This window comes from Crocodylus porosus, unplaced genomic scaffold (genome assembly GCF_001723895.1).
Source record: "Crocodylus porosus isolate Cpor-Errol unplaced genomic scaffold, CroPor_comp1, whole genome shotgun sequence".
In the NCBI taxonomy this organism is placed as follows: domain Eukaryota; kingdom Metazoa; phylum Chordata; order Crocodylia; family Crocodylidae; genus Crocodylus; species Crocodylus porosus.
In genome coordinates this window covers 9,390,648-9,416,987 of record NW_017728947.1, presented here as the reverse complement: position 1 = coordinate 9,416,987, position 26,340 = coordinate 9,390,648, and the positions used below count along the sequence as shown (strand labels likewise).

The 26,340-nt window shown below is 45.1% G+C and overlaps 1 protein-coding gene across 2 annotated transcripts; it reads left to right on the top strand.

Moving 5' to 3' along the window:
• Nucleotides 1-284: 284 nt before the first annotated feature.
• On the top strand, nt 285-26,340 carry NCR3LG1 (natural killer cell cytotoxicity receptor 3 ligand 1). 2 transcript variants are annotated; one of them, XM_019552146.1, is made up of 11 exons: nt 285-2,817; nt 7,443-7,796; nt 8,839-9,165; nt 11,150-11,260; nt 12,111-12,509; nt 14,767-15,075; nt 16,536-16,850; nt 17,805-18,116; nt 22,061-22,372; nt 24,048-24,116; nt 25,064-26,340. In XM_019552146.1, exons 2-11 carry the CDS (start codon nt 7,460-7,462, stop codon nt 25,381-25,383), a joined length of 2,811 nt encoding a protein of 936 aa, XP_019407691.1. In that variant the 5' UTR covers nt 285-2,817; nt 7,443-7,459; the 3' UTR covers nt 25,384-26,340. The 2 variants fall into 2 exon arrangements, with proteins under 2 accessions (XP_019407691.1, XP_019407690.1); XM_019552145.1 differs by lacking the exon at nt 285-2,817 and adding an exon at nt 5,215-5,311.

The window sequence follows — 26,340 nt, the reverse complement described above, 5'->3', positions numbered from 1 at the left end:
AATACTAGTCTGAATTTGTATCCAAATGCACATTTTGGGAGGGATGTTTCACATTTCCTTCCCATTCTATAACTACCTGCTAACAGTGTCACTGTAGGGGATCCTGTCACTTTTAACACTAAAGCATGCAAGCAAAGCTGTTTCAGAGAAATGTTCCTTTCATAGTTTCATAGTTGGTAGGGTCAGAAGGGACCTGAGCAGATCATCAAGTCTGAACCCCTGCCATGGCAGGAAAGAGTACTGGGGTCAAACAACCCCAGCAAGGTGTTCATCTAGCCTCCTCTTAAAGACTTGTGTTTTTTCCAGTTAGTGTGATGGATGTGAATTACTAAAAATTATACTATTTATAAAGCTATTACTTTACAGAAAAAAACATTAAGATGCTGTAATAAGTGGGTCATCCCAGGGCTGGTCCAGACATTGGCTCAGACACTTGTCTAGGGCAGTCTGCCCACCTGCCTTGACTGCCATGCCTTTGTTGTAGCTGAAGATATTCCTAGGCAGGAAGCTGCCTATTTAATTGCCTTGACGCCAAGGGCAAATAGCATTTGGGGAGGTGTGGAGCCATGGAGCTGCAAGGAATAGGACATGGCATCTATATCCATCATTACTCTCCAGCCCCTTAGCTACGCCATCACACCCCTCCCCGCCAACTGAGGTTCCTATCTTCCCAAGCCCCCACATTGGGGCTTCTGGGTCTAATGCTGCTTCGGCCTCATGCCTCACTTAATGGGCCTAGGCCCAGTCTCAGGCCCCTTTCAGATCAGCCTGGACCCTGCCTCAGGCCCCCCTTCAGCAGGCTTTGGCCGTGTTTTTCTGTCAGGCTGTGCTCCCCTAGCCTTTCCCCTCCACTGAGTCATCTGCAAGGCAGTAAGGGATGAGGCTTTCTGGTGCCCCATACTTGCCCATCACTGGGGGAGGGGAAGCACAGGTGTGGCATTTTCCAGAGAATGCTCTGCCACAGGCAGCCCCAGCACACCTTCCTCCCCAGGAGGTGTCATTTTAGGTCATGCCCCAGGACCATGAACCTCCTCCTTCTCCACAGTTCCTACCCTGAACCTCTAAGCTGTTCTGACAGCAGCAGTTCCAGCCAGGCAACATTCTCCCTCTGGCTCCTTGAAGCAATTACCTGCTCTAATGCTCAGGGCCTGCTCTTATTCTCCAGTAGCTAGGCCTTCCTTCCAATCAGGCAGCCTCCTGCTGGTCATGTGACTCCTGATTAGCAGTGCAGACACCTGTAGGCTGCTCTGCTGCCTGCTCAGGCTCCTTAAAGTAGCAGGCACAACCTGTGCTCTGCCACAGATGCTTGTTCCAGAACTTCTAAGGAATTGGGCATCCTCCATTCCCTATTAATGTGTCTTTTGGTAGTAGGGAGCATAGTCATTCCCCAGTTTAACTGTAAATGACTTGTGCCTCCCATTGGAAAACTATTCCATATGGTTTAAGAGCTCACGGTCAAGATATTTTTTCTGATAAATTAGATTTCCTCCATTTTATTTTAATTGCCTTTGTGCTTCAGGTCCTTCCTTGTTGACATTTGTACTATTCAAAGGCTCTTTACATGAAACACTGACTATTTGGTCATTTAGCGCTAGTATAAACAAATACTAAATGACTGCATAGTAACTTGAGTTACTGTGCAGTAGTGCCAAAAAACAGATGCTGACTGCAGCAGCCCAAGACTGCTGTGCACTAGCATTGTATCATGCTTTCTGCCACAATGATCTTGGGCGACTGCGCAGTCAGCGTCTAATGTAAACAAGGCCAAAGAGTAGTAGATCTTCGAAGAGGAGTAAAATGGTCCTTTAAGTCATCCCTTAAATCAATCCGTCCAGCTCTTTAGCCCTTTCCTTTTTGGTTTGACAACCATTTGATAACATTTCTCTCTGGAGTCTGAATTCCCTTTCTGTAGTTCCATCCCTTTGCTAGGAATCCCTCTGTAATGAGCTCCAGGGCTAGTTGCAGACAGGACCAATGGAGTCATACTGTCCAGACTCAAGATACACTGGGACCTTAGTGTGACATGGGGCTCTTCCAAAGGGTAGCTTGGACTTTTGATCTGTACGTTTATAATTGCAATTGGGCAGTTCCTCCAAACAGTTCAGGAGAAAATCTACACGGGGAGTCTCAGGGAGTTTTCCTTTATCCCCTGCTTGCATATGAAAAGGTGATAAGGCCATAAGTGTTTGTACAGACCCAGAATGAAGGGACTGTAATCCTTGTTTGAGATCTTTTAATAGTGTTTAGTCTTCTGGCCCCATGAGCCAGGTGCAGGGCTGGTTTGTGGATGAGATCCTGTACACAGGATCTGTCAGTGTGGGGCACTGGCTCCACCATACGTTGACCTGATCTAGTGCTCAGGGTCATGTCATCCAAGTTGCAGGGCTCCTTATAGGTCCAGAAATTTGACTGTTGGGGAACAATGATTAATGCTACCACTGCTACCCCACCACCAAATTTCCAGACCTGTGGGGAGACCCACTGGGGCAGAGGATGAGTACCACTGTCTTAGCCCTACTCTAAAATGAATGTGCCCTTTGTATTACGTCTCTTTCATCACACGTCTTTGCATTGCATGTCAATTCAGTGTTTTTGTGTATAACGCAGTATTGACTGTCTTTTAAATGATTAATAAAGCTGAACCTGCCACAAATCACTCATGCTCCCAATGGTACATGTACCACTGGCTAAAGAACTCCTTTACTCAAATGTAGGATATCTTTTTTCTTGGTTTTTAGGGTACATTGACCCACCGTGCACCTCTGGACAAATTCGGTTTCAAGTGCTGGATCTGTTTGACATCCAGTATATGTGACTGTAAGAATCCATGTCTTTTTCTGCTTTACAGAAAGGCATAATGTAGCTTTTTTCCCCCCCTATTTATCTTTAGTCCAGACCCTTGAACACCTAACTTTTTATAAAGTATGCGGTAGCTAAGTGTTGAACCTAAACTCTTCCTTTCCTTTGTGTATGTGACACCCAAGTCTTGCCAACCTGCAGGGGAAGCTGGTATTTTATTGTGGCCCATCATTTTTGCAAAAATGTCTCAAGAGCTGCAGTGCTCTATTTTATCAGTAGGGGGCAAGTAGCATGCAGTTTTCCATCTATTCTTTTAGCCCTTACCTGAAAAAAGAAAATCTCTTCATCTCTGGATGGCTGGATCAAACTCCAGAGCTAGTGACTAGTTAAAAGTTAGTGCTGATGACCCTTTACCCTAAATGTTCATGTAAATGTTCATGGAAGTAATGAAGACCAACATCTTCAGCGATACCTACCTAAATCCTATTGATTTGAATGGGAGTTAGTTGTCTAAACTAAAAACGAAGCTGTCTAATCTTTGAGACCTGAGGCCAAATTCCCAGTGGGCAGTTGCCTATAATGTAGAAAGTCCCAACTTAGAAGGTTCTTTTCTTTGCAGTCTGCAACTAGGTTAAGGACCCAGAGACTGAATTTACTCTCAAAAGTTGCCCATTCAGGTAAGGGTTTGGCAGGGCTATACGGGACAAGTTTGCTCTATGACTGTCTAGGCCAGGTGTTCCCATTCTGGAGCTTCTCTCTTGAGGTTCATTCATCCAGGGCATGGTGCACCACTATTTAATTCACTACATAAAATTAAAAAAAACCAAACCCTGTTTCATGTTGAATCTCCCTCTGTCAAGAACTTCTGCCTTAGAAAGAAGTTGTGCAGCGAAGTGTTTGGTTAACTTGCTACTTGTTCCTTGCCTTGGTGCTGCTGCTTTCTGGATGAAACTACTGGAGATTCCTGCATGAAAATGGACTGAAAAAGTGTTATCTGCTTCCAAATGTGTATATTTCAACCAAGATTTTGTCATTTTGACTGATGCATAAACTGCGGTTCATTTCTCTGGAGGCTCGCAAAAATCAGACACGCACTCAGCAGCCGGCATAAAAGGTTGTATTTGTTTGCAAACAAAGGTCAGAGCAGAGTCAGGTACTCAGATTACTCTGACCAAGCATTGGTATTTGCAAGTGGAATTTATCTTCTCTCTCCTGAGCACGTGTGCAGACACCAGAACTCTTACAGCTACTTCCATTTCATACAAGCATACATGTAGTTACATCACTACATACATCGCATGTATAGTATAATTAGCTACTTAAGTATGCAGGGCGGAGGGGTAAATATGCATCAGCTAATTAAGCATGCCCAGAAACTACAACAGGTTGCCAAGAGTTCAAATCCCAATGCCAAAGTCAATTGAATGCCAGCTTCTGTAATCAGCATGAGAAAGACTAGGGAGAAGCTGGGGGAGGTAAGAAACCTTGGGTAGCATTCCTTTCTATCAAGAGTGAGATGCAGGCTGTGCATTTCTAACATTGACCACAGAAGTTCTGGGAAGCTCTGCAAAATTACAAAGGCTGGACTAAAAGTGACTGTTGCTGCTAAGTTAAGGAAATGGAAAACTGTTGGCTTCTAAAGCAGCAGTTCCCAGCCCTGGCTTGCGACCCACGTGAGGGTTGTGGGGGCAATGCCAGCGGTGCTGAACACACAAGATGAGCCGCCTCTGTCCCAGAGCTGCCGCCACTGCTGCACTCTGCTCCCAGCGGCAGGTGGCGGGGGGGGGGGGAAGGTTGGGAACCACTGCTCTAAACCCTCAAAAAGTGATCAGGGGCTGAAAAGGCAGGGGCTGCTGCTCCTTTGGGGACCCACTTTGCTTTTGAGAGCCGTTTAAAAGATCACTGGGCACATCTACATGTTCATTAAGGTGCCTTAAATACTGTGCCTGACAGAGTACTAACTAAATGCACAGTACCTACATTTCCTGCGAATAGAGCCAGCCCAGTTATGTAATGACACTGCACGTTAGCCTAATAACACTGCCCGGTAGGGTCTTAGCTCGGTGTTGCCGTGACCCGCTACTGCGCAGGGTTCGTCACACTAGTGCGCAGCGTCTCGTGTAGACATGCCCACGGAGCGCCGCGCGGGTGCGGACTCGGCCCCGCAAGGCTGTTGGCAGGCGGCGGATGGGGCTGCCCAGCCGCTCTTGTAGTGTCGGGGGGGGCTGATGGCAGGGCAGCGCGGTCCCTTGCCCCGGCTCACTCCGGGCTGTTTTCTGCCCTGCGCCTGAGCGCGGGGCAAGGAGGCGAGGCCGGGCAAGGCGGCAAAGGCGCGCGGGGGCACGTTGCCCCTGCCCTGCCCTGCCCCCTCTCTTCCCGGGCGGGGCGGGGGGAAGCGAAAGGGAAAGGGAAAGAGAAAGAGCAACGCCTGGCGGCGCCATGGCGCAGCCCCGGGGCTCGGGCTGGCTGCTCGCGCTGCTCGCGGCTCTCAGCACCGCGCTGCCGCCCGCAGGTACCGGGGAAGGGGCGCTGGATCTCCCCTCACCCTAACGCTGCGCGGGAGCGCCTGCCAGGGCCTGGGCTGCGGCCAGCGCTGCCCCGCCGCGCACAGCCCGCTGGCAAGGGGCGGGGGAGCTAGGAAGAAGGGCTGTAGGAGGGGCGGAGGTGGCAGGAGGAGGTGGGTGGCAGCTGTGGCCATGGGCCCACGCCCTGGGGAGCGGCTGGAGCTGGAGCCGGAGCCGGAGCCGGAGCCACAGTGGCCACCTGCTCCCCACCCATCCTTACTTCTGAGATGAGGGGCTCCCCCATGTTACGGGTGGGGGGGCTTTGTCTTAGACTCATGTAAATACGCTCCTAAGGGACCTGTGGGAGAAGGTCTCCAGTGGACCCCCCGGGGTCCATCCTGGGCCGAGGGCTGGTGGTGATTAGGATTAGGTGCAGAATGATTCTCAAGCAAGTTTGCAAACCACACAAGCTGAGCGCAGAGGGTGGACGCGTAACTCAAAAGGATCTCGCCAGATTGGCCTGTTCTGCGGGCGCTGACCTGCCATCTAAACAGCTGTGAATTCAAGTCTGAGGCCACGTTTACACGGCCCCAGCTGTGCTGTTGTTACTGTGTCATCGGTTAGTACTTCCTAAGCAGTGGAAACAAGAGAAAGCCAGGAGAGCAGCCCAACATTCAGATTGTCCTGATTGTATCTTGTAATCTTTAAAAAAGCTCATCAGTTTCTTTACTAAGAGGAAAGCTGTGTAGACTAAATAGAATAAGATCCCAATTAGAAATATATACTTCTGTGTATAAGTAAAGTCTTTTAAAGTCTTTCTTCAGCTTCCATAAAAAACCCATAGCCATTTACATGCTAAAGATCAATTTTATATATTCACTCTCACGAGAAACCTTCACTTCAATCTGTGCAAAACAAACCAATGCCAGTGCCGTGGAATAACCTAAGTGTTCCTTTGGGGAGAAAATCCCAGCTGAACTATTTTTAAGCAATTCTATTTGTACCTATTAGGTACCTAGACATGTGCCCAATGCCTCCGGACATCAAACAATCTGCAGTTAAAGCACTCCTGCTGTCATTTTGAAGTGTGGGATGCTGACTATATGAAATGCTGCAGGCACTTTAATTAGAGTGGCTCCCAAGAACTGCTCTAATTAAAGCCCCTTCACCCCAACCCTGGCGGATGTATAAGGACAGCCATTGAGACTAAATAAACTTGTAAATGGGAAATACTGTGCCAACTATTCTCCCAGATGAAGTCCTCAGGGTGGTTATGGGTAAGAATGAATGCTATAACTCCTCCTTGCCTCAGAAATCGGGCCTCAGGACTTCTGGTTTAGTATGGAAATGTCTTGAGTTTTCTTCACAGAAGCAAGGTTGGGAACTATTGGGGAGAGGAAGAGCTCATGTAAATCAACTCCCTATCCCTCTGAGCAACCTTTGCCTATCCTGATCTTTCCCCGTTTCTGGGGGTGAACTCGACAGCTATCTGCTGCTGGGTGGCAGACAGAGCCAGGACTTCTGTGTTTTAAAATATTTGGAAAATGTGTCCCTCTATTTCTCCACCTCATTATTTACCTGGGTAGATGGTTCAGTTTCAGGCCTGTCAGATGCAATTGTTGCACTAAAAAAGACAGCCCTTTTAAAGTTTCTCTACGTTATGGTAGGGGGGTAGGGAAGAAATAGAACCCAACCCACCATCATACATATCAGGGGGCTATACTTAATCAGTGCTAACCCAATATCAGTTCCTCAGTCTCACCTCCTAGTTAGTTAAATTCCGGAGATCACCCCTAGGCTTCTTTGGTCTGTGCAAGTCCTGCTAGTGCATAAAGCACACTAATGAAGTGATATGATCTCTGTTACGTTTCATAATTTGTCCCTGCCTCAACATGTGCTGTTTTGTAGCATCTCTCCATTGGATGAAATCTGATCCAAGGATTATTAATGGCCCTGACCTGAAGGAGTTTAAAATCAATCAGACCATAAAATAAAGTACATGTAGTAAGAAAACAGATGGCTGGAAAATGAATGAATCTTGCTGACAGATTCACAGGTGTTTGGAGCTTGAAGTAAAACATACCTTCTTTAAAGGACCTTTTGCAGGATGTATTTCTTACATATTTTTCTTTTTTGAAGGAACCATTACAGTGAGCATGAAGACTAAGCCTGTGATTGCATCACTGAATGACAATACCTCAATAGCATGCCAAATCCATGGGTATGATACACCAGTACTGGATATCTCTACAATGGGAGTCACTTGGTCTCGGAAGACTTCTAACACAGACGAAGAAGAGACGCTGTTGCAGTTTCTTGCTGGAAAGTCTACTTCTTATAGATTAGGAACCAGTATATCTATGGGTGAGCTTATAAGGGGAAATGCTTCACTTTTTCTACCAAAAGTACAATTTAAGGAAGCAGGAACATACAAATGCAAAGTAACTGTTACACCTTCTGCAGCTGAAGACACAGGTGTTTTGGAGGTAGTTGGTAAGTAATTTTTAGTTTTTCTATTGTTTTAGGCTCCAGGGATCCATAAGGTAAAAAAGATGGCTATATCAGAAGCATCTTGAAGGGATCAGAACTGTATGATCATCTTAGGACAACTAAGGAAATGGGGGAAAGTCGTGATGCCAATCCTGGTGGTGGGGATGCAGTGTAGATGTCTTGGACTCCGTGTTTCCCTATTTATGACCACCTTTCATTTCACAGCTAGAAAAAGATGCAGCTCCTTTTCCACTGCAACAGCTTGACAGTTCTATCTATTTGAGCATTTCCCTTTCAAGCAGAAATATAACTTTAAACCAGGGGTGTCAAACTAATTTCATCCTGTGGGCTGGATACAGACAACAGGGCACTTTTTGAGCCAGAAGACTCACCTCTAGTGGCAGGGCCAGGGTGAATGGTGGCAGGGCCAGTGGCCGTAGGCTCTGACAGCTGCCATTCCCCCTGCTTCCACGGAATTGCATCCCCAACAGGGATCCCAAACCATGAACTAGGTGGCAGGGCATGTCACAGAAGTGTTGTGCTGGCCCTGCTGACACAGCACCCCTGGCAAGCCATGGGGGTTAACACTGCCAACTGTTCACCACGTTGCTGAATTTCTGGATCTGGGGGCTGGATCTGGAGGTGTGTTTTAAGAACCCTGAGAAGGCCTGTGGGCCAGCCAGCTTGACACTCCTGATGTAAACAATCTGTTTGTCATTAAGCTTTTGACCAGGAAGGGCTTTTAGCGTTTAATTCTTATGGTTGATACTTGTATTAATTCCACAAATATTTATTTACAGTGAACAGTCTAACAAAACCATTGGGATCCTAATGATAATGCATGCTATTTATAGTCCAAATGTTATTGCCTACTGTATTCATGTCTGTGAGAAAAATTCTAACATAAAACCCTCTCACTGCTCTAATGAAGATTAAGCATTGCAGGTATCTGAGATTTCTGTAACGCCTGTGTACAAAAATAAAACTACTGACATGTCAGAGAACTCATGACGATGATTACAATCTAATTCTTATCCCCCTGCAGCTCAGCCAGCTGTCAGCCTGTTTCCAGAAGAAGTCACAATTGAAAGTGACAAAGAGAAGACCCTGTCATGTGAAGTAAAAAATTTCTATCCAAGTTCACTTAACATTAGGTGGGTTAAGGTTTCAAAGAATCATCAGGATGGTGGTGTAACAGGAGAAGATATCTGCACAGGAACTTCTGTGGAAAACGAAAATGGCACGTTTAATGTCATCAGCAAATTAAGGCTTCAGCCATCTTTGCAAGATAGTGGAAATGTCTATAGGTGTATAGTGAGTCACAAATCATTGCGAAACAATTTACTTCTCAATGCCACCTTGACTGTGATAGGTAAGCATTCCTGCAGCATCCTTTTCTCTTTCCTGTCAAAATGTTACCGGCTCCAGAACACTGCAGCTAGACCCATTTTCTAGGAAGTTGAATCATGTCAACCTTATGTTATCCCCAGGGTGCAGCAATAATAGGTGTCCTTTGAGAGAGACAAACAGGGGAGCTGACCATGCAGTGGCACTCAGAAGTGGCACGTCCAGATGAGCGTGCGTGTGTAGGGGTGCATGTTTGCTGTAGCACAAATAGTAGCAGCACATGTTTGTGCCACTGCTTTGTGCCCTAGGGCATGCTCCGGCATGCAGCAAGTTGTCCCCAGCGGGGAAGAGGATATTAAGGCCAGAAACTGTGCTGGCCTTAGCAACTTTACCTGGGATCCTGGGGGCCTCCTAAGGTAGCAGCAGTGTTGATCTGTCTGCATGGAGGCTTTCTGGCAGCCAGAACATGGCTCTGGACAGCCAGGCTCTGTTTCTGGTGGTGCATGCTGCTGCTGAATGTGCTGTCCTGTTTTTTTTTTGCAGCAGGTTTTTTTGACACCAGGATCTCCCAGTGTCAAATTTTGGTGCTGTGCTGCAAATGAGCAGTGTGGTGAACAGGTGCACATGTACCGCGTGTGGTTTGCAGCACCTCAAACTGCTTTGAGGCACCACAAACTGCACATGCATGCTCGCCTGGATGTGCTCATGGGGTTGACTTGACTTGACTTGACTTGCCTATCAGGAGAGGAAAGAAAGCAGAGACACTTGAGAGCCAATTCTGTAAAGTGAAAGGGTCAATGTGACATCAGTGCTGTTTGGGAGGCTCCATGTTTTTGTGGCAGTGGAACAAACAACATTTTGGAGCCTCAGGGAGATTATTGAGTTGATTCAGAGGTGTCTTTCAAGAAAGGGTACTTTTACTCTTATACATTTTTATTGTTTTCATTCTTTGGACTGTTGCTAATATGCATATTTTAAGTGAGCATCCTTAATAGTCTCTCTGGTGAAGGCGTTTTGTAATTGTGATTGTGATTTGATGCAACACAATGCGGCTGGCAAACAGTAGCAGGTCCAGGATTGGGAACAGCCACCACTTTGGCCTCTCCTGCTGGCAGTTATTCTCTGATTCTTTTAGAAATATGAAAGCCAGAAATAATTTTGATTCTACTTAAACTTATCACATTTCAGATACTGTATTTACTCAAATATAAGACAACCCCCCAATAATTAGATTCTAGACATGGAAAATTATAAATTTGTTATAATATTCCACATCTAGATCTAGTTATCGGAGGGTCATCTTAAATTCATCTCCCCCACGACTGCCACAGAGAAGGTAGTGGCAGGAAAAGCAGCAGTTGAGGCGCAGGTAGCCTGCCCCACAGCCCTTGTCCACTCCTGCCACTTGTCTCCCTCTGGTGCCTGCCCCATCCTCCCCCCTGCTTATCTTTGCAGCTGCTCTGGCTCTGTCTCCCTCAGGAGCATGGAGCAGCCTTTGCTCTGTGCTCCACTTCCCCCATGCTCCACACATCTCTCCATTCATTTCCCTCACTCTGCACATCCTTTCACCCCTGCTTCCTCAGCGCCCTTTCCCTGTACTCCCCCCAATACTGACCGCACATCCCCTTCTTTGGACTTCCCTTTATGCTCTCATTTCCCTTCCCCTGCACTCCCCCTCTGCAATGTATGTCCCTTTCTCCATGCTTCCCTCTGCACTGCAAACCCCCTTTCCCCTTATTCCCCCCTGCACCACGCACTCCTTTTCTCCCATGCTCCTCCCTGCACTATGTACCTGCTTGCCCCACTCTCCCCTTGCCCCATGGACTACTTGCCACATGAGCTACTGTGGCCCTGTCCTGAGCCACAGCAGCTGCTTGCTTGACCTGTACTAAAATCTAAATAACTAGTTATCCATTTACATTGAAGATTTAGTCCAATAAGTTCCTTGTCTGACACAAGGAAGCAGGCAAAACATAATCATAATGTTCTTTAATTTTTTTCATTCACAGCCCCCAAGTCAGATGTGGCCACTTTAGCTGGAACCTGTGTTGGAACCATACTAGTTTGCATCTTCATTATTGCAGTGGTACCTTTCATATACAAAAAGTATTTTAAAAAAAGTAAGTAATTTTCAAGCTGCACCTCATTACCAATTCATAAAAAAATGTTTTGTGAACATTTAGATTTCAAGCTTAAATCTCAGTGAGAAGCTAATAGAAAATATTGCATCAGGATGCTCTTTGCTCACCTAGCAATTGTATTAAGTCTAGCCAGGTTATCCAAAATTAGAACCCTTGTTCCTCTACTTACCCAAAACCCCAGTTTCCCCAAATGCTTCAGATGTTCCCAAAGCCCTTTAAGGAAAAAGAGAGGCAGAGTGATTTCTGTGCTTGTCCTGAACATTTAAATAAGCTAGAATGTGGTAACACGGAAGAGTGGTAATTTTGAGTAATAAAGTGTGCTGAATTCATATATCATCACAAAAAGATTTACTCTTAAAAGTTGCCTTTTATTGGTTAGGTGATTAAAGAGTATCATTCTAAATTACCCCACCCAAACACATCACCACTAGTAAATGGTAAAACTTAAACTCAATGTAATGAACTGTTTTTATTACTAACGTCATTAAAATACTGAAACATATATCAAAGGAAGAGCTGTGGTCAAAAAAGAACTCTTGACTAATCTTTCACATACAAGATTAATATAGAAAACTGAAAATAGCTAAACTCTATAGTCAGGTATATTTCAATGATTGTAGTAAGAAAAACAATTGAAGGAACACAATTGTAAGGCAATGAAATTGCACAGTTCAGCAATAAAAGAATAAAGACAGTACACTAAAAATGTTCACTTTGATAATTGCACTGCTGTGACTGACGTCTGGATATAGAAAACAAGCAGTTTACTTTTTTCATTCTTGAGTTACTGTATTGAGCTACTTACTAACATTTACGTTTTTCCTTACAGTTCCACCAAACATAACAGCGTTCACAGGGAATGTGGAAATGAAACATTTGGAAGACTCTGTTTTGTACTGCCAGATTTCTGGCTTTCGTCCAAAACGTATAATGCTAGATTTTTTCCTTAAAAGATATCAGCAAGAAAAAGAAAAAATTTACTCCTGGACAAGCATACAACAGGACACTAAACAAAGCAGTGAAAGAACTGCTCTCTTGCAGAAGTTCAGAGATTTTCAGTTTCAGTTCAATTTGCAGTCACATGATAATGGCACTTCTGAAGTTTCATGCACCATTTATGTATGTCCAAATGTTCATAAGCATGACCAGGCAGAGCTTTCACTAGAAATTAGTCATGAGGCCCTTCAGAGGGGACCCACTATAAAAACGACATTACTGAAGGTCAGAGGTAAGCAAACTACTTTGCAGCACATGAAGGGGAGGGAAGCAAGATAGAGATGCACCTTATACAGTAAGGGCATGTCTACATGTGATGCAGCATCACTGTAGTGACATGCTATGGCAACGTAGCGACCACAGTGAACTTTGTAACACACTCCCTTGTATTGATCTGGGGTAGTGAACACTGAAGTCAAAGGAGGCTTTGTCATTGATTTCAGTAGGTGCAGAGACATGCAACTAATTTGTAAATACCTCTCTTTTCCTGTCCCAGGTAGGCTATAATTCAGCCCTTATTATAAAACTAGCCAATTGCCCATTAAGAATGACCGGGGCGGGGAGAACAGAGGTCCATTTCCAGCCACTGTATTTTGGGTCTGGCCCTGCTCCCCAAGTCCAGGCTCATTCCCTCCCTCCCCCGCCACTTCTGGTCCAGGCTTGTTCCCCCAACCCCTGCACTCTGGGTCCTCCAGCCTGTGTCCACCTGCCTCCCCTCCCCGCTCCCCTACCTCCCTCTCAGCTGTTGGCAGGGCATGGCAGTGGTGGTGGTGGCAGCGGTGGTAGTGGCATGTAGTCGCTGTACCCCCCTCCCTCCCACGCTGGCTTTTGTCCTGGCCCGGTGGCAGCGGCAGTGCGTTCCCCACCATCATGGCAGGCGAGGACAGAGTCCTGTATTGAGCCCCACCCCTGCTGCTTATCCTGTCAGAAGAGGGGGTGAACAGGCCCACTCCCCCCACCCTCACCCCCAGTGCTTTGGGGCCGATCCTGATCCCCCCTCCCCCTTCCAGGGTTGTTGTTGGGGTGTGGCAGCAGCGGGGTGCCACCACCTTGCCTCTCCTCCCCCTCCCTTCTTCCACTCCTGCTCCCCTCCCCTGCCAGCTTTGTCAGGGCCTGGCGGCTCTGCATCCTCCACGTCTGGCCCCACCCCCACTTCTCATCTGGTTGCGGGGGCGGGGAACGGGCCAGTTCACTCCCGCTCTGTCTGCTCCCTCCCACTCACCCCACTATGTCGCGTGTCCCTGGCCTGGAGGTGCTCTGCCGCGCTGTCTCTTGTCCAAACGCTCTTAGAGAAGTCCGATTAGTTGTTTCAGTCAGCCAGTCAGAGTGCAAATAAAGCGTTATAGACAGACAGATAGACAGATGAAGGCTTTTATGATATTAGAATAATATAACTTTCAATGTGGTGTATTTGTGTATGCGTGTCATATTTTGTACTATTTGATGCCCTTTAACCATAAGAACTAGTAGCAATAGTGTAAAGCAGGTATAGTAGAGGTGGGTTTCTAGTTTAGCTTTGTCAATGCATCTCAGTACTGGCTGGTAACACCCCTGCTAACCCTAGCCTTTGTTTTCCTTGAGTAAAGTGTATTTAAAGATGGTACAAGAGAGATAACTCAACCTAGAGGTGCCAGAAAAAATATTCTATATAGGAGTCATGGAAAGGTTGTGTCAATGTCAGAACATTTGATAATATTAAGGATATTCTGGTGCATGTTTTCATATTTTCTTAAATTAGATTGTATAACATTAGATGGAAACTCCTAAGTATTTGACCAGACATTTAATAATACAGGAATTTTTAAATGTAGATTTGCTATTTTAATTTTTTCTTACGATTAAAGCAGTCCTTTTAACTGAAATATGAAGATTTACATCTGTCACCTCTTCGCAGAATCCAGTGTCTTCTCTGTCTTGCTCTGAGATTCCAAAGATGTTTTCTACTGTGTTACTGAAGACAGTAGAATTAGTTCTGGAACAACTTGTATTACCTTTAAATTAATAAGTACTTCCCCTACACTAGTGCCATGGAGTCAGAAATACAAGCTTCTTTATAGGATAATTAATTTTTGTCTGTCCATACAATTTAGAATGTTTGGTCCAGAATGCAGACGATGCCTAGTCTTGGTTTCATAAACTGAGCAACTGTGTAGCAGAAAGGAATATTAGGTGCAGCTCAAGAGGCACTGCATCAGTCAAGAAAATTTCTGCTCCAACTTACGAGTAGCAGTATGCAGTGCTTTTTATTTCAGAAAAATGTGAAATTAAAAATATTTCAAAAGTATAGTGCAAAACACACACCTGATAGTTTCCAGATCTCTACGAACTTGGGTCAGAGAGCCTCTTATATGAGGCTCAGCATACACAATTCCCATTGATGGGAGCTGATGGTGTTCAGTACCTGAAAGGAAATGCTCAGTAGTTTTAGAATTGGGTCATGTATTGTCCATCATATTTTCAAAGCTGATTTTGATTATTTTCCTTTCTAGCTGAGCCAGATTTGGATCCAGTGCTGTGTTCTACTGATGAGCTAAAACTTCACGAGCCCCTGACTCTGACCTGCAGAATTCATTCTTTTTTTCCTGAAACAATTGAATTACAGTGGTATAAAGATGAACAAGCATTGGAAGAATCTGTCACTAGTGAAAGGACTAAGAGATCAGATGGGTTTTTTTGGTGTACCACTATTTTAACATTTGTCCCTAAAGCTGAGGATGTTGGAAAGAGATTCACATGCAAAGCAAAACATAGGCACTCACACCTGTATAAAGAATCGTCCTGGCAGCTGGAAAATCTGGGTAAGTTAAAGTACCAAAGCATTATTTAATTTCTGTTCACAGAAATTAATTTGACTAACCATCTTCACCAAAACAAATGTGCTGCTTCTAAGAGATACAATCCTCCTTCGCCTCCTCTGGGTCATGTGATAATACTCAGGTGTTTCTCACTAAAATGCCACCTGTGCAGAGAACCAACACAATGCATAGAAATAATGATATCATATTTTGAAGAGTTAAATAGTGCACAGGTCTCATATTTGTGAAGTTCTGGTTATGCCTGAATTTTACCTGAATGTCATGTCCACGGTAAAAGAAAAGGTTAACTTATTAGAAATATAGAATCATTGAAAATTAGATTTGGAAAGGCTCTCAGGAGATCATCTAATCCAACCCCCTACTCAAAGCAGGACCATCCCCAACTATATCATTCCAGCCAGGGCTTAGTCAAGCTGGGGCTTAAAGACCTTGAAGGATGGAGATTCCACCACCTCTCTAGGTAACCTGTTCCAGTGCTTCAGCACCCTCCTAGTGAGAAAGTTTTTTTCCTAATATCCAACCTAAACTTCCCTTGCTTCAACTTAAGACCATTGCTCCTTGTTCTGTCATGTACCTGACACCCATTAAGCTCCAGAGCAGGCAAGACCATTGTAGTTCTAAAAAACAGGGTTTATATCGACTAGTTCTGTGTTAAAAATACAAGTTGTCTTGTCCACACTGCAGTTTAACGCAGGGGCATGCAAAATGCGCATGTGGCCCTCCAGGCCATTCTATCTGGCCTGCAGGGTCCCTGAAAAATTTAGAAAATTAATATTTATCTGCCCCTGGCTGCCTGTCATGTGGCTCTCAATGTCTTGTCAAAACTCAGTAAGCGGCCCTCCGCCTGAAATAATTGCCCGCCCCTGTGTGTTGTTTTCTCTTGAAGGCAAGGCTCATGTGACCTGTCGCTGAGTAAGAGTCTTCGATCTGTTATCTTTCCAACATGCTAAACTCCTTCCTGAGGATGTTCGTCAAAACCCTGCACTTTGTTCAAGTTAGCATAATACCAGATTTATAACTGAAATAGTGCATGTGTAGGTACCCGTGCAGCTTGGTATTTATAAATTGACATACAGAGATACAGCCTGTTAAAGTCTCCAAACAAGTTTTCTGGGAAATTGTTTTGAACATATCAGAATAAAAGCACCAGAGAATGGGACAGACTTTCCTGAAGGTAACATCTTCCGTCTCTGACAGCCAAAAGTTGCTCTTCCTTGAAGAGTTATTTTATTTTGAATCTCAGCTGGGGTGCATTTTTATTCTTGTTTTCAGACTTGTTTTAAACCCTTCCCTCTGTCCAATCACTGTGCTCTCTTCTATGGAAAAGTCCACTGTGAATTCATAAATCAGTGGAAGCCTCGTGGAAAGTGTACACTTTGGTTCTGTATCTTTCAACTCCCTAATCATTTTATATTGTTTCTTTTGTCCTATTTTATTTGCAGTACTTAATCCACAAGTTTCAGAAATTGAATGTGATCCCACTATTCCTGAAGTTGGGAACTCTGTCACGCTATCCTGTAACATAACTAATTACTACCCAGCAGAGTGTCAGGTGCACTGGATAAGAAACTTTGAAGAAATTGGCAATGCTGCATTTAAAATGGAGGACATCCAGCAGAATACAGCACCAAACCTCCATCATAAAGCAAGTCGTATCACAATTATGCCTCAGCCAGAGGACCATGCAGTCACATACTATATTGATGTTACCCATTTCAGCAGAACTATAAGAAAAGCTTATCCTCTCATGTTAAAAGGTGACTAACTAGCTCTTTTTTGGGCAAGTTATTTATGTGCTCTCCTTTGATCTAATTTACACTGTACAAGAGGTCACTGACCTAGAGTAGACATTGATACATTTTGGATCAGATTAACTCTCATGTGGACATCAGACCATTAGTTATGTTAGGGAAATACTAGGAAAAGCAGCAGTTCCCCAAGCTTTTCCAAATAATAGCTCAATTCTCCCAACCCCAGAGACCCTAGCCTCACACATTTAAGGGAAGGATATCTTATGTGCAGAGAGTAAATGTCACTAGGCAACCGTGTCAGGATGCTACTGCACAGTAATGCCAGTTATTGCTCACTCATTTAGTACTTGGTTATGCACTGTACAGTCAGTGTCTTGTGTAGATGCAGTTACTAAAGCCAGAATTAATCTGGGAATTTCAAAGCTTCCCAGGGGATTTAGAAACCAAATTTCTCATGAGTTTTAACAGGAATATGGCATCTAAGTCCCTTACATGGACTTGAAAAATCTCAGCCTTACGTTTCAAGCTTCTGAACAACAAGAAAGAATCAGCATCTCTTAGAAGTTATATTCCCTGCCAATGCCTTTTTAAAGAATAAGCATATGAAGTATCTCTCTATACTTTATTAAAAAAAGGTAAAGGAGTTATTCCTGAGAAAAGCAGAGAGTTGAATAATCAGTAAGATAGTGTAGATGCTTATATGGGAAGCTGCGAATTTAGCTGTCTTGTAATGCATTAGATCCGCCAAAAGAAGAGTCTGTCTAATGTTTAGTAAATCTTTGGTAATGCTAATCCATAGTTTTCAGTCTTTCAGAATCATTAGCTAAGCAACAATAAGGTCTGTTTGATTAATTTTTACATCCTCCTCTGCATGTCTCCAATATTGACACATATTATAGCATATCTATATTTTATTTTTTCCTTGATGAACATATTTCTTTACTTTTCAACCTTCTGCAGGTTTTCCAAAGGTTACAGGTCCTGTTTTTCATCCAAATGATGTGAAATATGGAGAGCCAGTCTCTATAACCTGTGAAGTGATGGATTTCTATCCCAAAGATATTCAGGTCCAGTGGTTAAAGGAAGAGGATGAAATCAGGAGTGGTTCATTCATGGAGGACCTAAAGCAGGACTCGAAAGGTTGTTTCCACACATCTTGTAAACTTGACCTAACTCCCACTGCTTTGGATTATGGCAAAAAGATTGTCTTCAGAGTGAAGCATGAGACTCTGACACGGTCCATTACAAAATACAGGTTCCTAAAACTCCCAGGTATGTATATGAAATCATTGGATCCTTTCACTTTAGTGCATGATAGAATAATACGGGATAGACCATAAGGAAAAATATATTTGTGGGTAATGGACAGTCCAGATGCACTAAATTCTCTCTCCCTATGACAGGAAGTCACCCCACGAGAGGGCAGAAAATGTTTCTGCTCTCATTTCCCCACTTCCTCCTTCCCCCTCCTTCCAAGTACAGGTTTAGGTGTTATAGCAGTTCAACAGTGGAGGCAGCTTAAGAGATCTTGCCTACATCCCACTTCTAGCTACTTTTTGATATACCACTAGTGCATACAACACTTCAGGCAGACATCTCCATTTGGAAACTTTTTTGCCTCTGGAACACCCTGTGTGGATTGTGACCAACAAAAACTAAGATAAATCCTGACTGAATGTAGCTGGGGGTGGTGGGGAGGTTATGATGTTATATTTATTTATCTAGAAATTCTGAATTCCAAATGGGAGAAGAATCTGAGGTGCTTTTATGTTAAACTTGTTAAGAGGAAAGACTATCTTTTTCAGGCCTTATCTATATTAAAGAACAAAACAAAACAAAGACACAAACAAAAAACAACCCCCCCCCCTCCAAAGAATGTTCCCCTCTCATGAAATGTTTGGGTTTCACCATTTCAGCAGCCTGTTAGTGTTTTTATCAGATATATTATGTTTAATTTGGCCACATGACCCCCAAACTCTGTTTTCCTGAGGCATCATTTCTAAGAAGAACATTTTCACTGGGTCCATCTACATGTGCACTTTACTGTAGGGAAGACTAATTAGCTCCACAGTAAAGTGTCACTGTCCACACGTGCACCAGAACTGTGATACAGTAAATTAACTAACTCTGTCATCAGATAGTATTATCTCCATCAGTCCTATTTTACAATTGAGTTCTTGTGTGCCAAAATGCACATATTCATGGTGACAGAGGATGGCTGGGGCACAATGTTGCTGAAATGCAGGGGCAGCCTACTGCCTAGCCCCGAACTTTAGCACCCTCAGGCCTCAGCCAACCTCTCCATTGCCTGATGCCACCAACTAGAGCCTGGGGCTGATGCCCCAGACCCTCTTTCAGCCTGGGAGTTGCTCTCCCTCCCCTTCACCCCCTGGTTCACAGTGGTGCATATAAATGCCCCCACTGGCACATTGAGACATTTCCTGTGGAGCTGCCTAATTAGCTCTGCAGTAAAGTCTCAGGGTCTACACATGTGGCCCTATTAGGCCACAGGAAACTAATTAACTCTGCTACAGGTTTGTGCTTGTAAATACACCTGATCCCCCAGCCTGTCGAGCTGGGTCAGAGCAGCTTCAGCCTAGTAGGCTGACCATCAGGGCCCCTGCCAGCTGAAGCTGCTGCAGCTCAGTTCAACGTGCTGTAGTCTTGGGAGCACATGATGACATGGTACCCAGGAGCAAAAAACTCCAGCACGATAAGCACTGGAGTTTATTGCTTGGTATTAATTTAACGTGCAGATGCACCCTCTGGGCGGCTCTACGCATGCTATTAATTCACTTTATGCTTACTAGGGGCATCTACTTATGCAAATGCTGCTGCATGGGTTTACTCCAGAGTAATGTACTCTGGAGTAAATCTATCCTGGGCAGGCATTTGGAAGCAGATTTGCTGCTCTTGGTAGCAGTTTGATCCTGCCCCCTCTGGCCCTGCAGTGGCCCTCTGCAGCAGCCAGCAGGAGCCATAGGCTCCCACTGGGTGGTAGCCCAGGGAATGGCAGAGAGCACAGGGCCAGGAGGCAGCCATCTACTGGTTGGTGCTGTGAGATTTCTTCCTGCCCCCAGAAGCTGCCTGCTGCTGGGGTGGGTTCTGGTGGTGGAGCCTGGGTGGGGACAGTGTCCCCCTGTCCCAGTAGCAGGGAGCTCCTGGCCTCTGCTCTCCAATCAGGGGAAGGGGGTTTGGAAGGAGCTGCAAGGGAGGGGCAGGTCCCAGCCCCCTACCCCAAGATTATGGTGGGGCAGCTAGCAGTGAGATGCCCCAGCTGGGTGGGGAATCCCCACCCAGCTGAGGGCTCACTGCTAGCTGTCCCACCAGCAGCTCAGAGCAGGGGGCTGGGACCTGCCCCTTCCAGGCCCCATACCTCGATTGGCCAATAGGGGTACAAGGCTGGGAAAAAGTTGCAGGGCTGGGACTTGTCCAAGAAAGGCTGGGACATTTCCCAGCCAGCCCCAGGCTGCACAGGGAAGTCTGCATGTGCAGTTGGCTGGGTATTGCCCAAAATGGGACAGTTCCTTGTCAGCTCCAGGATGCACATGCAGTCTTCCCTGTGCAGCCCAGGGCTGGCTGGGAACTGTCCCAGTCTAGGGCAGGTCCAAGCCAGCTCCAGGTTGGCTGGAGAACTCTCTTCATACAGAGAGCTCCTTGCTCCAGCTCTGCAATCATGATCACAGAACAAAAGCTGGGATATTGCTCCCCGCCCCCAGGAGCTGCCTGCTGCCAGGGCAGGCTCGGCCACTAGAGCCGAGGTGGGGAAAACGTCCCCCTGTCCTGGCAGCAGGGAGCTCCCAAGCCCCGCTTTGCTCCCTGCCCCTACTCAGTGATAGTGATTGCAGTCTCCTGCCCCCTGCTGCCTGGTCAGTGGGAAGCAAGTTTGTCCCACCTCTGGGGTATCTGCCTCCCAGCCCTGTGCCCTGATTGGCAGGTGCTGGGGCTAGTAAACAGTCCCTTGCCTTGGGTAGGTGCCTACTTCTCTGTGCCCCATTTTCATCAGTAGATCAGAGTGGGGGCTGGGACACTGTCCCCCACCCTGCGCTGCTGGCTGCTCCCCAGCCTCCGTTCCAATCTGCTGATCAAATCAGAGACTGGGAAGCAGGCAGTTGCCTGGGGCTGCGGACTGTGTCCCATCCCCTTACTGCCTGGGCTGACTAGGAGCAATTTGCTCCCAGTCAGCAGTCTACATGTGTGCTATTGTGCAGTAGTTGCTACACAGTAAATCTACCACCTGTATCTATAGATAATAGCCAACTGCACAGTAGACTAATTTACTGCACAATAAATGCTGTGTATGCACAGATGGTGATGCTTTACTGCGCAGTAGATTACTTCAGGATGAAAATGGGTGCTGGTCTGAGATTTGTTCAGTCACAATCATCAGTGTGCTAACAAAGAATTTAGTAGTACATTGCATTATAGGGCCTTACTTCTGCCACCAGGGAGAAATAACCTGTTGGCACAACTCTCTTTAATACAGGATTGAATCCCCCTGCTTATCTCAGTACTTTAAACCTAGGGGTTCTCAACCCTTGGCCCCTAGGCCAAATCTGTCCTCCAGTGCCCCATCATCCTACCCACAGGCCATGGCCCTGCATGCTAGGTTGGGTGTGCAGGGCAGTGCAGGGCCCATTCTTAGTGCTTAGGGCTGAGTGGAGGCAGCACAAGGTCCCAGGGCCTGCACAGAGATAGTGGAGGGCCTCAGGGCCCAATCCTGGCACACAACCTGATCGCAGCACACAGGGGCCAGCTGGGGCAGCATGGGGCCTGAGATGGGCATATGGGCCTGATCTGGTACACAGGATCTGATCCAGTCTGTGGGCCAGCACCATACCATTTATCTGGCTCACAGGGCCACAGGACTGAGTGTCACTGCTGTAAAACGTGCAATATATTGCAGTTGACTTATACAGGATCAAGGCCAGGTGCCCAATGACACAGGAAAAAAAAAAGTGTCAGAGGCATAATTACCATGGTCTGCACATTGCTTGACAGCTGTGGCAGAGGTTGAGCTGGTTGGGGCAATGATAGTGGCTGGGACAGCAGTGGTGGCAGTTGCTATTTGTATGTCCCGTCCCCCTTTATTCACTACTGGCTTCAATGCTTCTCCTTTGGTTCAATTTTTCCTCTCCCTGATAATCACACTAATATATTTCACCAGGAGTATCTTATTTCAGTCTTCCTAATGGACAATTTGCCCTTCTGTTTAGCAAGGTCTCCTACTGTTTCTGAAATAAGAGCAACTCCTGCCCAACCAAACATCGATGAGACCATCTATCTTGAAGCTTGTATATCTGATTTTGCACCCAAGGATATCAAAGTTACATGGTATAAAGACTGGATGAAGTTACAGGAAGACAGTGCCCTAAATCCTCAAATTGCAAGAAATGGTTTATGTTTCTATGTGAGCAAACTACGATTTTCTCCAAAAGCATCTGACAATAAAACTTCTCTAAGATGTGAGGTTACTCATCTAGCAACTCATTGCTATATAGAGAAATACTTTGAATTGAAACTCAGAGGTAAGTCAAGTTCTTTAAGAGCCAATTTAAGTGCAAATAGTACCTTACTTCCTGAGCCCACTGATTTCCACTACACAATGCACAGAAAGTACCAGCAACTGGCCTAAATAAAAATGAATTGCTACAAAAATATATGCTTTTTAGCAAAGATTTTGCTTTCCTATTGATACCTTATCTACCCCTATGATAAGCATATGCTTATTATGACAAGGTACTTTAACCACAGAGCATTAGGGGTGAGAAAAAGGCTGTGTACTTAACTCAGAACATGGGCACTGACTTCAGATAATGAACAATCAATGCTCCTTAAGGATACTAGTTGTCAGTGAACACATCTACACGAGCAATTAATGTGCAGCAATAAAGTTTATTGCTCTGTAGTTTGTTGGTGCTGTGAAGCTTGCAGGCATGTGGCTTAGATTTGTGCCCGGACCACAACACACTGAGCTGGGTCATAGCAGCTTTGGTTGCCAGGAAGCCCTGGGGAGCAACCTGCCAACCTGGGGGTGCTCCAACTGGGCTCAACATGATGCAGAGGGGCTGGCTGGGGCACAAGGGGGCTTCAGTGTGGGATTAGCCAGCAGGTAGTTCTTCGTGCCCCAGGCAGTCAGCTCAGCATCTAAATGTGTGCTACTGCACACACGCACAAAAAAAAACCCACTCTGCAGTATTTACAAGTCCTACCCTGCTGCAGAGTGTATTAGTTTCCTGTGCCCTAATAGAGGAACATGTATAGACACTGTGGTGTTTACTGCACAATTAATTAGTCAACTGCACAGTAAATGTCTCATGTAGACAGAGCTGTCCCTTGGGTAGGGCAAATTGGGGCAACTGCCCAGGGTCCTGCAGAGCTGTTGCAGCCCCTCCTGCAGGGTCCTCCTGGAGCTGGTGGCTCAGCCCCGTGCAGCAGCTGAAGCATCCAGCCACTTGATGCCACTCCCCCCACCCCCCAACCGTGCGCCGCCAGCGTCACATCCACTGAAGAGTGGCTCGTCAGGGGCACACAGGATCTGCTTGGCCCCATGCGCCAAATGTCATTGCTATGGCACTGCCTGTGCAGGGGTCCCACAGCCCTGTGCAGTGTTAAAGGGGCCCTGCACAGGCTGATTTGCCCCAGACCCTGCACCTGCCTAAGGTCGGCTCTGCATGTAGATGCTCCCAGTATTATTCAAATTAGCAGCCCTGAAAACTGACTCACTCCCCACATTTGCAAGGTTGCTAATAAGTGTCCTAGAAGTAGCTATTAGAAACTTTGAAAATGACGGGAGGTAGTGACTTCAGGGCTGCCAGTTCCACAGCATGGACAGTGCTGTGTACTTAAGAAGCATTATCTACAGTCCTGTTGATGCTGTAGTATTAGGAGCCCTGAGACCAAGTCAGTCCCATTGTTTTTGAGGCTTCTGAAAACAGCCTGTTGCCAGCTGTTTCCCCTTTACTGTTTTCTGGTGCAGTTGCTCTGAGTACAATTTAGGTTATAAAATAGTCAGACTGAAAGATACTATGGATTTAAGTGGTTTATGCACTTAACCAGTAATAGATGTTAATAACAGATAATAGGCAACAAATTGGGACAGGCATTGTGTTATACAGTTAAGCAAACAATGCACATATCCAGTGTACATATAAATGGGAGTACACTGTATAAATCAACAGAATATATTTTCCTAATTTACAGGTTTTTCAACCAGTACTGGAGATCTGTCCACTCTGACTACAAATCAAAATCACAAAGGATCATTAACAAGTAAGTATAGAAATAATACTAAGTGTTAATAATGTCCAGATTAGTTCCAGAGCCCCATACTAACAACAGTGGTCTAGAACAGGGGTAACCAGCTTGGGTGTCACAAGTGGCAGCCTCTGTGTAGCATACAGGAGACAGGAGAGGAGTGGTTGCACAGTTCCTGCTAGGGCAGGAAGCAGAAAGCAGAGCAGCAAATCAGGCAGGGAGCACAGGGCTAGGAACAGAAAGCTGAGCAGCAGATTGAGCAGGATAAGGGACCAGAGGGACACCTGGGGGTGGATACAGGGGTAATTTGTGGCAAGCCTGCCCAAAAAAATCTGGCCCTCACTGGTCTAGAGCACTGTTTTAACTTTCTAAGGCACAGTGGAAGGAAAGACTTTTGTGGGGCATGACAGGAGGCAACACTGTCTGTGTGGCAACATCTCTTTCCCCACAAGAGGCCCTGTGATCTATGTGTAAGGAGGGAGTGGGGCAGGTCAGATGTATACACGTTTCATCATCTAGACTGCATGTAAAGAATCAGGACAAACATTTGATACCATCATGACAAATAGCCCTTTTGGCTATAGAAATCCCTCAAAAGATGGCAATAAACAGTTCTGGGGTCCATGATGGGCAGGGCAGTTGACAGGGCCTGCAGAGACCAGAGAAGAACTCTGAACACAAAGAGCTTCCATATGGATGGTCTTGGCTTCTGATGTACCCACCAGAACTCAACAAGGGGAGCCTGGGCACTTTTGGCCAACACCATTTTGTCTTTTGTTTATTTAAGTGCCTTTGAAAAGTATCAGTGATATGTAAACAAGAAGAAATAGAATTGTTACAAATTTACAAACCCTACCAATAGAACACAATCTAATTAGTGAGTGTGGCCGATTAATTAATAGGATTTATTACCAAAAGCTTCATTTATGATCCCGTTATCTGTCAATTCTGTTTTAAACCAGACCCTAGATCCTCTAGTCTGGAAAGAGCTCCTACCCTGAAAATACAGTGCCTTGCCAACAACCCAAAGGCTGGTGAGAATGTAACACTTCAATGTTTTATATATGGAATAAGTACAGACAACACTTATGTTTCGTGGTATAAGGGAAGATATCCTATTGAAGGAGGAATAGAGAACACAGACTATGAGGATAAGCCTGGTTTTACTTCTTCTGTAAATTTTAAAACTAAAGGAGACGAGAAAGAATGCAAGATTAGGTGTGAGGTTGTTACTGAAGAAGATGAAACTTTTGAAGAAACCTACACTTTAAAACTTGGATGACCTTCATTCAGTGAAGATGAATTATCGCCGTCTTTAGACTACTTCTGTTATTTCTTTCTTAAACTGTTTTCTGAAATTAAAACTTCAAAGAGTTTTCACATATCACCATGCCATTTATCAGGAGAACAAGACCTTGAAGAGAAGACAGGCTGGCCCAAGTCTGCTCAGAACCCAAATCCTTCCACAAGTTTAAAATCCCTACTTTAAATGTTTGTTGCAGTTTCCCCCTCTCCCCCCACTGAGAATACTTAGGTTTGATTTCTTTGCTAGAAACTGTAATGATCCTGCAATATAAAGACCACCATAGATGAACAGACTTATAAATAAGAATCCATATAGCTTTATAACTTTCTCAATGGAGAAATTAAGGTTTTTTTTATAAAATTGTGTATCTTTGAGAACTGGGAGGGCGTAGTCTGGGAATGAATTTGAAGGAAACCATCTGACTATAACTAAAGGGCATCTGCTTTTACGTTCAGATCTGCATATAGAGTATCCAGCCATGCATTTATGACATCTTATTGATTTCTATGCCCATTTATAATACAGGTAAGCAAACCTGGGAATCAGAATAGCTTTATTTGGAGTTACAAAGACACCAACATCTGAAAACCAGTTCATGAGTGTTTTCAGATTTACAAAACCCTTTGAACAGCCTATCTGAATTGCAGTCTTTTTTAAAACCAGAATTCTAAATGATGTTACATACTTCTCATTCCTTAATATTCTTTTACACAACAAATTGGCATCACATTATGGTGCCACTTTGTAACCTGAAACAAAGTGATGATTAGTACTGGAATCTGTCTTAAAGTGTGTAAAATACAAGATCCTATGTGATGACGAAAATATTCTAGCAACCTAATTTGCTCTTACAATGATTCAGGATGCCATTAACAATGGCAAGTTTCTTAAAAAAAACACACAAAAAAAAAAAAAAGCTACAGAAAATGGAAT